Raw genomic sequence first — 16572 nt, 5'->3', positions numbered from 1 at the left:
GCCTCCAACAAAGTGGAGGTCATGAAAGCATTTCCTGCAGAGGACCTTGCAAAGGAGATTAAGAATCTGGATCTGAGCACTGGCCTCCCTCCAGTTCACAGAAGTTTGGGGGTGAGCTGGAATTTGTCTGAGGATATGTTCATTTTCCAGGTTGCAGACCAGGTGAAACCTTACACCAGACGTGGGGTTCTGTCTACGATTAACAGTTTGTTTGACCCACTTGGGTTTGCTGCACCTGTCGTCCTTCAGGGAAGACTCCTGCTCAGAGCGCTTACCACAGGGTCTTGTGACTGGGATGCACCTCTGCCTGATGAGAAATATAAGGAATGGAAGGTTTGGAGAGATTCATTAAAGGAGCTTGAGTGTGTCAAAATTCCCCGCACATATGCCACTATCTCTCTCAGTCAAACACAAGGCAAAGAGATGTGCGTCTTCTGTGATGCATCCACAAATGCTATTGCAGCTGTTGCTTACATCAGGGTTACCGATATGAGCGGAAATGTAGAAGTTGGCTTCATCTTTGGTAAGGCTAAACTAGCTCCCCTACTTGAGATCTCTGTCCCCAGACTTGAGCTGTGTGCAGCTGTTCTAGCTGTGGAAATAGCTGAAACCATTGAAGATGAGATTGACACCAAGCTGGATGCTGTAACATTCTATTCTGACAGTAAGGTCGTCTTAGGCTACATTTGTAATGAATCCAGGAAATTCTATGTGTATGTCAACAATAGAGTGCAAAGGATACGGAAATCTACACGACCTGAACAGTGGAAATACGTACCTACCGATCAAAACCCTGCCGACCATGCCACAAGATCAGTTAAGGCAGCTGACCTTCCCCGTAGCATGTGGCTGACTGGTCCAACATTCTTGACTAAATCAACACAGCCTGAAACTCACATGGGTCTCTTCAGTATGATCGACCCAGAAGTAGACATTGAAGTACGTCCTCAAGTCACTTCTTGCGCTACACATACTTCAAGAAAGGAGTTAAACCCCAAACGGTTCGAAAGATTCTCAAGCTGGCGATCACTGACTCATGCAATAGCAAGACTTGTGCACATAACTCACTCCTTCAAGCAGGATAGTAACAAGAGTACTTGCAGGGGCTGGCATATATGTGACAAACCCTGCTCAGTTCAAGATCTAGAAAAGGCCAAGTCTGTTATCATCCACAGCGTGCAAACAGAAGCCTTCTCTGAGGAATTGAAATGCCTTCAAACAGGCACAGCGATTTCCAATCAAAGCCCTCTCTTTAAACTATCCCCCTACATTGACAGTTTTGGCGTACTCAGGGTTGGCGGACGCCTTTCAGAAGCAAACCTTAGAAGAGATGAAGTGTGTCCTCTAATTCTCCCTGGTCGTTGTCACATCACATCACTGCTCATTCAACATTATCATAAACAGGTCGAACATCAGGGACGCGTCTTCACTGAGGGTGCAGTGAGAGAGGCTGGTTTCTGGATCATAGGTGGTAAGAGACGCATCAGTAGTATGATCTTTCAATGTGTTCAGTGTCGCAGACTGCGGGGAAAGATTTTGATTCAGAAGATGTCTGACCTACCTCCTGAACGGCTCAGTATGGACCCTCCATTCTCCTTTGTAGGGTTGGATGTTTTCGGGCCTTGGATGGTCACCTCACGTCGAACTAGAGGAGGACAAGCGAACTCCAAACGCTGGGCAGTGCTGTTTACATGTATGAGCACTAGGGCCATACATATCGAAGTCATAGAGTCGATGGATAGCTCCAGCTTTATAAATGCTCTCCGCAGATTCTTCGCTGTTCGAGGTCCAGCAAAGCAGTTGCGGTCGGACTGTGGCACCAACTTTGTTGGAGCATGCAAGGAGTTGAAGATGGAGTCAGTCACAGAAGACAGAAGGGTACAAGAGTATCTGAGTGACATTGGATGTACTTGGGTGTTCAACCCTCCCCACTCATCTCACATGGGTGGAAGTTGGGAACGTATGATCGGAGTCTCAAGGCGGATCCTTGAATCCATACTACAAGGTCTTGGACCATCAAAGTTGTCCCATGAGGTTTTGACAACCTTCATGGCTGAAGTCACAGCCATAGTAAATGCTCGTCCCCTGGTACCTGTATCCACAGATCCAGACGCTCCATTTATTCTGTCCCCAGCAACTCTACTCACTCAAAAGACTTCTGTAGTACCTTCTCCATCAGGTGAATTTGGAGAAAAGGACCTCTTCAGTCGTCAGTGGAGGCAAGTCCAAGGCTTGGCCACTACATTCTGGCATCGCTGGAGAAAGGAATATCTTGCAACCTTACAAGGCCGAAGAAAATGGCAGAATGAGAGCGGCAATCTTCAAGTGGGAGACGTTGTGCTATTGAAAAACAGTCAAGCCAAAAGGAATGACTGGCCCATGGGAATGGTATTGAAGACATTTCCTGGGAGAGATGGGCGAGTGAGGAAAGTTGAGGTCAAGGTGGTCAAAGAGGGATCATCTAAGGTGTTTCTGCGACCTATATCAGATGTTGTCTTACTGTTGTCTCCTGAGACTGAATAGACAAGCTTAATTATGTTTAATGATGGCATCTTACAGATACCAGACGGGGAGTGTACTGTTCTTAGTGTAGTTTATTTTTAGAGCCACTAGATGGTGCTAGTCCATTTATGTTTATTGATGTTGTCAGAGAGAGTAACCTCTGACCTTAATTGCAGTCATCTTGTTTTACTCAGTTGATTCTGATAATCACACGGTTAAAGCAGCTCAATCTCTTCATCATCCTTGCAAACATTTATAGAAGCTTTGTCTGTAAGTATTAATGTGTTTATTAGAAGCTTGTTTTTTCATCTTTTGTTGGAATTAGTGCCAGTAATTTAAGGATGAAACTGATATTAATAGAGACTTTTCAGTACGATGTTACATGCATCTAGATTATTATTGTAACGTTATATATTATGTTCAGTTATACCTTAAGCGAACTGTTACAATTATTAATGTACAGTCTTTGGAAAACTACTTTTTCCTTTTTTCTGTATTTCAGTTTTACTCTGTTCCACTTGCATTTGAAGTGGTGGTGTCAATAAATCCATGCTTCAGTTCAACTGTCTTGTGGAAGGAGTCATCTATCTGTCTAGTTGAAGAAGGGGAACTCTTTTACGAGGGCAGAATAAAGAGAAAGACCCATTTAAAATTACTAATTAATGAAAAGGGTACTTGCAGAAATGTGACATGGCAAAAAAAAAAACACTCTCTGGCAGTATTGATACTAAATTATCATCCTTTTATCCCTCATTTGTCCTCTGTAGTGCCATCATGAAGCAGTCTGTACATCAGCGAAACCAACAGAGTAAAGATTAGACATTCGGCAGCTGTCAGTTTTACAGTTTTATGTGGCATGTGTGTAACATCAAGATACAATTGAAATAATTTGAATTAATGCCTTAGCTAACAGTGAATATCCTGGCCTACCATGTGCAAAACACTGATAAGAGCATACATCCAGTGTGTGTGTGTGTGTGTGTGTTTGGACAGACCCAGTTCATTATCTACACAGCATTAAGGACTGATGACGGCAATGGCTGACAGTATTGCTGCTTAAAATGTGATACAGATTTGACAAATATATTGTAGACACATACATAACTATAACTATACATTTTGTGATAAAGAGCTTCAATAATAATAATAATAATAATAAGGATTATGATTTTTTAAAAGTGTCAGTGTTGAATTTTGAGCCTTTGCTTTTCGGCTTTTAGAGTTGGCTCTTTGTGAAAAACAGATTTACAATTATAGTTTGCATGCTGCCTGAAGTAAATTATTTCCAACACATCTGTCATTGGTTCAGGACTGAAGACTCCAGGGAGAGACTCTGACATGAATCCTCCTCCAAATGTCTCGTCCCTGATCAACCCCCCACCCAGACTAGTTTTAACATGCCGATTGGATCCACGAGCACAAGCTATTATCTCACAGCGGTGGTACATTTGGGCCACAGGGAACGTCAGAATATGGAATTCTGCAATGTAACCTCTGGGCTTGATCATATGGATATCAGTTAGATATCAAATAATTGAGGAACAGCTTTCCAATTAAATTACATTTGTGATTGCTATAAAAAAAATAAATGAATGATAAAAAAAGGTTATGTAGAATTATTATTATTATTATTTTTTTCTATAAGCGTGCTTTTAATAATTTAGTTGCATCATCAGAGACGGTAAATTAATCATGTGTTTATTTGTTCGATTTGACAATCAGAACTAGTTTAATGATGGCGCTCCATTGGGACTGTAATGCTGAAGGAGATTAATTATCCACTTTGGACAGAATCCATCAGGGCATCTATTAATCCAAGATTAGGTCAAAGGAAAGCATTAGGAAAGCGTCCTGTCTCATGTGCATAATCTCCCAGACTGTGAAATGTGAGCAATGTTATACTACATTACATAATAATAATAATAATAATAATAATAAACAGCTGAATTTTAATAATACCCCCCTCCCCACACTTAAATGTCTATCAGAGTGGGGTTTTTTTTTTAGTTATTTATTTTTAATCTAGTAATATGTCTGTATTTAAACGCACAGTCTGAGGTTTAAGCGCACCTTTATTATGCCAAAATGTAATATCGTTTGGACAAGCACCAAATAATTATGGACACAAATAGGCACACATTATAATCTATAGTACTTAATTTTTATTTTATTTTAATCAGATAACACATGGCAATCATGCTTTTATATAACACCATCTAAAGACATTTATTATATATATATAGAATTTTTTTTCTTTTTTTTTTACATATCAATATTTTACATTAGGCCCAAACAGTTAGAAATATACAAAACAATATTTTCTTTGACTAGACATATTATCTATTTTCTTATAATCTTCCATAATTGTTATTCATTTGTTATTATTACTAATCTTTTTTTACATTTCAGAAAGATATGTGCTTTATATAGTTTCTGAGATCGATGCATTATTGCAGTAAACAGCAAATAATATAAGGTTCATCAACAAGACAAAAACCTCAAAACGGACATTCACAGTTACTTTTACACGGTACAGTTTTACAACATTGTTTCAGAGAGAAATCTGATGAATGGTAAATTTATACAATTTCACGAAAAACTCTTATTGATTGCACTTTTTTTTTTTCATCAGACATCTTGCAGAGAATAAATCGACTAATTAATCCAGATCTCTGTCACGTGTAGCTGCCATCGAAGCAAACTAACAGTGCTCTTTTTCGGATACCTTTGTGGCTTGTCAACTTAAAGCTCTGTGCTTTTCACCAGTGGCGTTTTAAAAAATAAAACAGTGGAAATAAAACAGTCATTTTTCTCGGTCTCTCTCTTTCTCTCTCTCTCACACACACACACACACACACACACACACACATATACTGTATATCCCTTTATATGATTTCATGTAGATTATTTATTGCCCATCTAGTCTGTAGATTTAAAAAGAAAACATCATAATTTCTCCTTGACATATTTTCATTGGAACAACGGCTCTGTCAGTTTTTGACACAGAGTGCTGGTTTGTCAATGATGTCTGACAAAATGACCCTAGAAACCATGGCAACAGACTATAGCTTTTGCTCAGAAGTGATTATTTGCTGAAGGCTCCTCACAGCTATAATCGTTTTTGATCCAGGAAAGCAAATTTTGGTCACTTTCGCCATTTTTCCTGAGGAGTGGCATGCAAATGTGGTGAGCAGGATTAACAGTGGTTTCACGGGGTACGTCTGCCCCCAAAAATGAATTTTCGGACCCTGTGTAGTGATACGGTGCGACGTAAAACAGTTTTTCAGATCTGTCAGTAGCATAAACATGAATTTGGTCCTTCTTACTCTTACATAGAAAACGTACTAAAATGATCCTAAAAAACACATACAAAGTTATTTTGTCTTAGAAAATAAAAAAAGGAAAAAAAAATAGTAACAGTCTTTTTTGATGTCAATTGGCCCCTGCAGCTGGTAATTCATCACTGCCTGGGACGTTTGTAAACCAAATCCATACTGGTCTTGTGCTTTCAGGGTTTGCCCGAGGGCTAAACGGGAGAAGGGCTATTTGAAACTGTAGCGTCTTGAAAAGTGTCGTCTGGCTACGCAACCTTGACATCCAAGGTTCATCTTGCCCCGTTGCACGCTCCCATATTCTCGCTCCCTGCTTTATTCTAGATATATAAATGTGTATATATATATATATATATATATATATATATTTTTTTTTTTCAGATACAATCAGATACAATTCAATTCTAACCTACAACTGTATTTTTAATACATTAATTACATGTAATATCAAATTAACACGGTGGTGTTGAAATTACATTGGGATGCCAAATCTTGAATTATCACTTAAATTAAATCCTCTGGTTACACTGTGACCCTTTCTTCTTTTTCTTTTTTAGAAAGACTAATATCTTGCATATGAAATATAGATTAACCCTAGAACATCGCTGGACAGATATTTTGGACCCTATGTACTGTATATATGTAGCAAAACAATTCAAACTGTAATCAGGTTGGTTTTCCCTCGGAGGTAGGTGAATATACTCTAGACATGGAAGTCCTTGGTTGTGATCAACCATGATTACTCTTTTATTCTCTCTCTGAACGTTGACCTTTGATAATTGGTGGTGAAGCGGGGGGAGGGCGGTCTAGATGTAGGCCTCGTCATTGGCTGGAGTGGGGTTTTCAGGTTGCTGTTCTGGTCCATTCTCTTGAGTCCGAACCACCACCGTGGGCTGAGTCATGATCCGAAGGCGCTGCAAAAGGGAAGGAAAATCATCAGCTGCCATTCCAGGTCACACAAACTATTCCTGCTGAGCAAAGAAACTATAAAAGCACAAATCACTGCCCTTGATTGGTACAATTAGGAAATCAAGATGCAATCAAAGCCAAATCCAAACTTTTACATCCCTGGTGGGAACCTGAGATTCAAGTGTGTCAGGGATTATTACAAGCTTCATCCATGATACTCATGCTGACTTGGGACTGGGGCTCTTTGTTCCTAATGACTAGTCTCAGAAACATGATTCAGAGATAGAGAGGTACGCTTCATGCGGCGAAAAACACTCTTGTGAAAAAAGACAAAACAAAACTCATGTCTAATTCGTTTCAGTCAGTCCAAGTCACCGATTGCATGCTCAAATGGCAAGAACTGAAGATTAATTGATGCAATTAGAATGAATCCAATGGCCACGAAATAGAAACAGTGCATGCTTCACCCCATGCTAAAACATCTACATTAATAATGCATGCAATCTAAATCAATTACTCTGTCGTCAGCTGAGATACTTTCATGTTCCCTGACAGATGCACCTGTGGCTGTGAGGAAAATGCAAGCGTTACCTCTTTATATGAGCCCTTCAGGGTGAGGAACAAGTAGCCCATGTATCCTGGGATAAGAATCATGGATGACAGAGCCATGCACCAGCCTACACCTTGCCCCCACTTTGGGAACACATAATTGTTCATTGTAAGCGGGACCATCTGAACGGCACTGAAGAGGAACACACCCTACGACAGAAGGAACAAACAGTCAGCCTGTGTTTCCACCTTAGGAGTGCTTCTAGTACATAAAGACAGCATAAAACCACCTACCGCCACAATCAGAGGGGTGAATGCGACCCAGCACAGCTTCCACCAAATGCAGGGCTTGTATCCAATCATCTCCTCAATGTTGCCGTAGAATTTATTGACACCTGCAGTAGGCACAGAATAAAAATCACGTGGATGGTCATACGTTACTGCAAAACAACGCACGAGCGGTTTGCTGAGGATTATTGCCGGGTGGAAGCCTGCTATATGTGCGCCCCCTTCATAAATGCAAATAGAAAATCATGCAGTAGTTTGCATAATCAAGCCTGCCGTGCACAACAATTAAAATTCCACAGGTACATATTCATTCAGATCAACTGAGTGTGAAAATGAGTCTGGCAGTGAGATTAGCATGAATTATAAAGATCTTTGATAATAATTAGCATGCGTTATGCGTTATGTCTGGATGTGAAGAATAAAAGCAGATGAATTAATACAAAACAAAACAAAAATGTTCCATGTATTCATTTAATTAATATAAATATGGCATGCATTTATATATATAGATTTATTTAGTTTGAAAGGCATGCTAAATGTCACGGCACAAATTTACTGAATTATTAGACAAAGTTGAATATTTACCATAGAACCAGGATATGGAGATGCATTCGAAGAACACCAGGAACAGCAGACACATTCCACTGGCAGAATAATAGTCGAAAAGTTTGAACACATACAGGCCACCCTGTTGAGAAATGAATTGCCATGATTAGCGAGAGATGTGGTTCATTTATATGGGTTTCGAAAACCAGCTCTTTCATATCGTTATCTGTGTTTGGGTTTAAAGGCATGGTAGCAGCAATGAGCATTAACAAAACTAGCTTTCTCTTCCCTGCTGTGAGTCACAAGATTGCCCTGAAAAGTATAGAGTATTTGGGTTAGGATTATACATAATTGCACATCCAATGGCTCAAATGTTTGTGAGCATCTCCGTGATTTGCTGTATTAACACAAGCGCTCGTGCTCTTTATTAAGGTCAAGATGAAAAGATGTTTTACTTCTGTAATGTGAAATATTTCTAAGGTAAACTGCTTGCACAGAAAGAAAAAAAAATCAAATACAAATTAATTGGTTCATGAAAAGGGTCAAGTGACTGTAAGATGCACTAATGAATGGTATACAATCATACCATATACACGGTCTCACCCAAGACACACCGAAACATCTCATTCCATCAATTTTCTGTGTGTAATCTAGTCTATATATTTTTATTTTTATTTCTTTAGTGTATTATCTGTTATTTGTTCTCCTGCAGTCTTCTCTAGCATTTATATAACACTGTGAGGTTCTATAGTGGTTGAACACTTCATAGTCATTACATATCCCAGTAAAACCACTCAAACGTTTCTGTCCTCTGAGGTGATCCTACTTTATGCAACTTCAAGAGCTCTTATTCCACTCTCTGTATGTATCTTTACCATATATTCCATTACATACAAAGCTTTAGAATAAAATCGTGATCAGCCTCCATCTCTTTTCATAAGGTGATGTAAAATCCATAGAAAGATGAGGAGTATGTGTGCATTTACCTGTGTGATGTTTGACAGGCCAATCAAATAAGACACGAAGCAGACAACAGCGATAAAGATCTCTCGTCTTCCTCGTAGAGAGCGGGGGAACTCATCAATGAGAGCAGTGATGAATCCCTCCACCGTACAGAACTACACAGCATAAAAAGCATTTATTCCAAAAGATATATATATATATATATATATGATAATTAAAAGAAAAACACTGAAAGGATATCTAAATGACCTTGTTGTATTCAAGTCAGAAATACTGGCTGAATTTGGAATAGCATGCCACTGTATAAGCTATTCTGAATTCAGTCAATATTTCATACCTGATTTGACGTACAATTACTACACAGATATGGATGCCAGAAGACACATGCATGCACGTTTGAAACATGCTCTTTACCTGACTGTCAATGCCAAGCATAAGCAACATGGAGAAAAATAGGATTGCCCAGAGCGGTGAGACGGGCAGCTGTGTGACCGCCTCTGGGTAGGCTAAGAACGCCAGCCCTGGCCCTGAGATCAGAACAGGTTTACTTAGCTTTAGAGTATCTGTATTATGGCATAGACACAAATACATGTTATATGCTGTTTGAACAATACACCTCCAATGTCAGTTTTGGTCACTTCTATGCATAGCACAAATTGTAAATCAAATATCATGATATAGTTGTTTTGATTACAATTTATGTTATCCGGGATTTGTAATATTAGCAACCCTGTTAAAATAAGCAAGATGTATACCTGTATGTAGGTAAATAATATTTTGTATGATTTTTTTTAATAATTGCTGTGGTAGCAGCTTTGATGTTTGATGTAGCCACCTCTCTGTGTCACAAATTTAAGAGATCGCATAAAGTATAGTATAGTATGATCCTAATGAATTCCATCATAATTACCTGATGCAGCCACGTCTGCTATGGGCCGCTTTGTGATGTGGGCCATGAAACCTACGATAGAGAAAATGACGAATCCAGCGAACATACTGGTGAAGGAATTGATGCAGCAGACGATGATAGAATCTCTGAGAAGCAGACGAGAGCATGTAATTGTTTAGTAATCCTAAATAATAATTCATCCTATTATCAATGTGTTGTATTGGGAGTAACGAGGAAGCCTTTTTTTTTTGTAGGCAAAAACGCTTGGCTGTTTTGAAATACAAAATTGTCATACGTGTGACTGATTAAAGATGCATTTTAAGGATAACATTTAAACGCCCTTTAATAAATCTTACAGTTGCTGCATACTTGTAAACATTATTGTTGAAAGGGTTGTAGCTCCCAAGGGCGATCAGAGAGCCCAGGCCCAGACCGTAAGAGAAGAAGATCTGAGTGGCTGCATCGAGCCACACCTAAGACAAAAGACGAGACATGGTCGAAATTCACCAAATTATATACGCCTGTGAACACACGTCTATTACCGTATGATAATTACAAAGCGCTCTACCTCGGATTCTTTCAGCTTGCTGAACTCAGGCGTGATATAGAACAAAATGCCTTCTTTCGCTCCAGGCAGCGTCACTCCACGGATGAACAGAATAAACAGCATGAAGTATGGGTATGTTGCTGAAAAATATACCACCTGAAAGACATATCAACAGCCTTAAGAAAAGAAAAAAAAAGCATGTCTGCTTTGATATTATGCGACGCTGCGCCGTGATTCTATCAGACGGAAAACGACAATTGGGAAGCTCTTTGAAAGCATGACAGACTTTCATTATTTCGGAGATTCTGATCCCAAATCCTTGATTTTGAATATTCAAAGCTATATTTAATTTCTGAATTTGTTAAAAACAAACAGCATGGTCGAATGTCATATTGTGATGTGTAAGGGCATTCTTACCTTTCCAGTCCAGCCTACTCCCTTCCAGATACAAAAATAGACCAGAACCCAGGCAATGGCCAGTGTTATTGCTAGTGGCAGTCTTATCTCTCCCGGCTTTTCCAAACCATCAGTCAGTTGATGCATGTTACGTCTGAGCGAGAAAGGGGAACAAACATTATTAGAGAACGTAGATGTAGAATTTATATCTGTCAGCCCATTTAACTCACTAACAGTTTGAAATAGAGCCTGTCTAATTGCCGATGCAAAACATTCAGCTAGGGATGTTTGCCAGAAATAGCACAATAGCCACATTTTTGTAAAACAACAGTGGTTCGTTTGCACAGCTGAGGACAAAAGGAAAGTGTTTGTATGTTGCTAGAATACGAAATTCCAGAAAAACAAAAAACAATCAGCCCTTACTCCCAGAACTCCACGACGGCGCTCGTCATATTGGCAGTGTTTGCCATGCTGTAGTTTGAGAAGCATTTTTCTGTATTCCAAGGGTTGTCACACGATTTCCAGGGGAGATCCTGAAAAAGGACATTTCAATTTCAAACAGGAAAATCCCTGAGACAGCACTTCAAGACAACAGTCACTGCCATTTTCACATTTGATAACTTAAGTGGAAAACATGTACTTACTGTGGTGAATGAGTTATACAGGTAGTAAATTGCCCAAGCGATTATGACTATGTAGTAAATGTTGAGCCAGAACGACAGGACTGCTGCTGCCAGGCCAACACCTACGGAGACATGTGCTCTCAAATAATTGTGTATTTCAGATCATTTTTGGCAAGGACACAGTACGACTGCGCTATAGTGCAGTGGCACCATCATTTACTCGCTTCTAAAAAAAGCATGGAGTAATTAATCTGAGAGTTATTTGTGGTTCTTGATTACCTTTGAACATAGGGGCCAGTTTCCACACTCCAAGACCACCAATGGACGTGAACTGACCGAGGGAAGTTTCCAGAAGAAACAACGGGACCCCAGCAAATATGAGGGTCAAAAAGTAAGGAATCAAGAACGCCCCTATACAGAAAGAAAGAGTAACATAATGAGACAAATTCAAATATGCATCCGATTTTTAAATCCACGCATCCACTGCGCTTCCAATGATTGCGCGTATATGCTGGACAAAAAGCGTAGCCTACTTTGTAGCTTATTTGAGTGATTTTCGTTCATTAAGAAATCCCATTTATTTAGGTATTATTCATTTATTTATGTGTTTAGTCCTTTTGTTAAGAGGGCGGAAATGCATGGTAAAAACAACCAGGATTTTTCTTTACCTCCTCCGTTTTTTCCACATAGATAGGGAAATCTCCAGACATTGCCAAGTCCAATGGCATAGCCAACACAAGACAGAAGAAAGTCAAATTTTCCCTGCCATGTTTCTCTGTCGGGAAGTTCCTTTTTCTTCTGAACTTTCACCACCAGAGTTTTTGGTTTGTCGTTGGCGGTGGGCGCTTCGTTCAGCTCTGTTAAAACGTGTCCATCGGATGCTTTCGTGCCGTTCGTGGCCATGTCTCTGGGTTTGGTCCTGGCAGTCGGACGGAAGAGTTCAGCACCGGTCCACGTAGACAGCAGCTTCGCGGTTCGGTTAACCCACGACTAGAGTCAAAAAACGCTAAAGAAGCTTGACACTGACCTGAAAACCATTGAGACACAGCGAGTTTAGATACACACATTATTTCACCAGTGCTTGGTGTTCGTCGAAATGCATTCAATGTCAATTCGTCAACACAATAATAACGTGACAAAAAGGATTAAACAAAGCAAGATACAAATATCCAACAAAATAAAATACCAACTGGCGCACGTCTGACGGGCGCGCGGCATAAAAAGCTCAGACAAAACGCGTCTGTCCACATCTCTTTATTTGAAATGGCTGAAAGAACCGATTTTGTACATTTCTGTTATCTAAAACTTTAACTTTGCCTGTTGTTTATTGCAGAATAGTTTGCTGCATGGCAAATCATTTGCATTTCATACTCTGTTTAAATTATTTAACGGCTAAAGTTTTGATAATTTTCTCTCGAATCCAAATAATAGATCTCATTGTGGATATGTCATGCAGTTCGAATAATCTCCTCAGGTTATTACTTATTGTTTACATACAGGTAAAATAAGCAAAGATCCGCGCGCTCGAAGCCTTTGCGCGCGCCGTCAGTGAGAAATGTGTGATCAAAAAGTCGTGCGAAACTGTCAACTAGCATTTTATTACAAGGCTTTTGAGCAGGATAAATGAATGCTTGACGAGTGCGAGACTAACATATCGATAAAAACGCAAAACAAATAAAGTCTGATAAGCGCGCACAAACATCGCGTTTCAATGAAATGCAGCGTTAAAACAGTTCGTTTTATATGTTTAACTTTCAAACAGCTTTGCATATTAAAACTACGAACACAAACGCATTTTTGTTTTATATCAGTCAAATGTGATCTACTTACACTGGAACAGTTTTCCTGCCAGTTTGGTTGTGGCGGCGCGTATCCGTTGGTTCCTCTCCAAATCAGACTTTTACTCGTCCAAACCCATGCAAAATGTTTCCATAAAGTCAAGTGACGCAAACAGCTATCCTGAGGGGTAAAGTGAATGAGGGTCTGGTTGCCTGGTGCTGTCCAATTCAGTGGTGCTGAAGGACAGGGGGAAAGAGCCAGAGACACGAGCAGCTCCGTCTACCATGAGCGTCCAGAGATGTTACAAGAAGCACAGACCGTCACTCTCAATGTCAGCTCAAAGTCGACCCTCCCCGAACACAACATCTCCACCACTGAGATCCAAGACACTGGGCACCTTCTCTTCTCCACGCTTTTTATATGCTTTGTATATGTGTTTTTTTTTTTTTCATTCAATTGGTCTTTGCGTGACACAGATCATGTGTTTTATCAGATGACTGACACTGCTCACTCACTTTAATTACTTTTTGCAAATCATTTATTCATTCATCTATTTTATTTGTAATCTATTTTGTTTTAATAAGTCTGTAAATGTGGAATTGCAGACCAAAGTACACCAAAATACAAGTAGGTTTACCTTGCAGTATGTTGCAGGATGTTACAATTTTAAAGCACAGTCTCTTGATATTAAATGAATTTGCTGGATAAAATAACTCTGTGCTTTTCACATTAGGCTGATCTATTGGCCAGGTTGATGCATTTTTAGATCATCAGCACTTACCAATGCATAGACAGGATTTTTGTTTTTAATTGAATTTTATAATTGTTTGCTTTTAATTTTTGTTTTTAAAGAGTTACTATGGTGTAAAATTATTTTTTTTAGCAACGTTTGCAGAAATCTCAGCACATTTGCTTTCATTTAATTATGAGATACTGACATTCAATCAGTCACTGGACACTCTGCTATCTGGATATTAGGGTGACTGAATAAATAAATAAATAAATACAACAAAATGACATCAGTAGCATTTATATAACGCTCATCCATTTTTTATTATTCTTTTTATTTTTATTTTGCATGTGTGTGAGGGATCATGTGTTTCATCAGATGACTGACACTCTCACTTGTATTACTTTTCACAAATCATTTATCTGTTTTAATTGTGCAAAAATGTGTGTGTGTGTGTGTGTGTGTGTGTGTGTGTGTGTGTGATCATCATTTAATGATGTAATTATGCACACCAGTAATAAGTTTTTATAAGCATGTGAATATCTAAGAGTAATTTTGCCCACAAAACATCGCTCACCAGGAATGACTTCTCTTCAAACATTTTTATTTTTCAGAACTGGATAGAACTATGCTAAAACAATGCACAACAGCAAACGTGTTTTGGGTTGAAAAAGGCCTGAACTAATTTACTCTCAGAAAAAAAAACAGCGGTTTCCAAAGTGTCAGATTGGGATGACGATGCCAGTCATTCTCTGGATTCTGGTAAACAGTGATAAGGAAGTCAGTCAATGAGTAGAGTCTGGGGGTGGGAGATAAATTGAAAACTGGTCTTATAATCTTCTTAGCCGACTGTCTCCCAAAATAAAATACCCTTGCGGGGAAACCTAAAGAAACGCTCTGCACAGAAGTTAGCTCCTATACAACGATAATTTAGTAGTCTGTAATTAGATGTTAAAGCACTCACAGATCAAGAAGTCTTCAGACAAGATGATTATCATTGATTAAGAATGACAATGAAAATATTCAGAAGTAGGTCCAACTGCAACAGGAGCTGTCATCTCCAGCACTGCTGATGTTCACGTCATCCATCTTTGATGCTTCATAGTGTATGAAATCAAATCAGAATGGTGGTAGTAAGAAACATCTGTCTAGAGCTTCTGACTTTATAGTCTGCTTAAAAAGAATTACATTATCAAGGTGCATTGTACTGACATGACTCTTTATAAGACTACAGATTGATTCTGCAGAGAGGTCTAAAAGCCCAAAGGATGATAACTGTAAACGTGAATTATAGAGTTTTAATCATTAATTTAATTCTGTGAATTAGGGAAGTCCACACTACAGCTATAACGATAATGACAAAAAAATATGAATGTCACTTTCAGAATGATCTTGAATGATCAGAATAGCCTTCATTTTCAGGAAGCATGTTTGAAAACGATCATTTTTGTAGTTTTGTTTGGTAATGCAACACAGAAATTAGTCTGATGAATTAACAATTAGCCAAAACTGATCTTCAATCCATGTAACTTCATGTCATGTAGAGGAGTTTAGATCCCGGTCCTTAGAGTCAGATAGTGAAGCTCGACACCGACCTAGGGTGCATTTCCCAAAAACATTGTAAGCCTACAAAGGTGGTTGAGATCATTTGTGTCATTGGTTACAATGCTTTTAGGAAACACAGCCCAGGACAAGAATGAGATAAAATAGACATACACATTGTTTTATCCACCTGGTGCTAGTCAAATACATTTATACAAATTATTTAATAATAAAGTCAAGATATACTAATCAGAAAGGTTGGAAAAAATCACGCCAGTCTATTCAGGCAACAAAACTATTAACATTGGTACTGAAGAAATGTTCAGAATTATGCTAATTCATGAATTCAATTTCCTACATACCACAGGGGCCAGTCCAAATGAGATGAAAAAAAAAGAAAAAGATGTAGCTATTGTAAATGTAATTTATGATTAACAATGAACGTGTAAACTGTTCACCAGTTATTTCTAGTAGAACGCCATATCAATGCAATAAGCATGCAGCAATACTGTTGCAAAAACCGGTGGTGTCTTTGAGAGGCATCAAAGATCAAACTTCTGCTTTTCATACTCAACTGCAGCGTTGTGGAGGGTTGAAAAGCCTGAGCTGATGGCAGATGGTGAGCCAATGAGGGGTGAACTAACCTACTAATGATACAAAATGAAATTTTGCATTTAGAACCCATCTGCTTTATTCACCCTCTGGGGATGGAGAGCTCAGACATAGCCACACTTTTTTGGACCTGTAGTGAGAATCAGAGAGTCTGGCAATTGTTGGTGGCACACATGGTTACTCAACTGTGCAATGAATCTCATAACAGCAAAGGGTGGCAGTAATTTCCACCTTCTGGTCCAGGATATCTATCCCTCTACATTGTGGACCAATTCATTCTATATCAGTAAATGCTTCATGCTTTCTACTGTATACAGTTAGGTTCAGCAATTAGCCCCCTGTAATTATGTTATCTGTTATCAAAT

The 16572-nt window shown here is 39.0% G+C and overlaps 1 protein-coding gene across 1 annotated transcript; it reads right to left on the bottom strand.

Moving 5' to 3' along the window:
• Positions 1-4641: 4641 nt before the first annotated feature.
• Positions 4642-13718, bottom strand: slc6a1b (solute carrier family 6 member 1b). The gene is made up of 15 exons (XM_059538399.1): positions 13375-13718; positions 12213-12571; positions 11824-11955; positions 11566-11666; positions 11345-11454; positions 10943-11075; positions 10547-10681; positions 10348-10451; positions 10000-10124; positions 9504-9616; positions 9113-9244; positions 8166-8268; positions 7587-7687; positions 7335-7502; positions 4642-6748 (listed from the first exon to the last, which is right to left on the bottom strand). Exons 2-15 carry the CDS (start codon positions 12445-12447, stop codon positions 6641-6643), a joined length of 1800 nt encoding a protein of 599 aa, XP_059394382.1. The 5' UTR covers positions 12448-12571; positions 13375-13718; the 3' UTR covers positions 4642-6640.
• Positions 13719-16572: the final 2854 nt, after the last annotated feature.

The sequence above is a fragment of the Carassius carassius genome, chromosome 44, assembly GCF_963082965.1.
Source record: "Carassius carassius chromosome 44, fCarCar2.1, whole genome shotgun sequence".
In the NCBI taxonomy this organism is placed as follows: Eukaryota; Metazoa; Chordata; class Actinopteri; order Cypriniformes; family Cyprinidae; genus Carassius; species Carassius carassius.
Note: the sequence above shows the minus strand (reverse complement) of the source record. Positions and strands in the feature narration are given on the sequence as shown.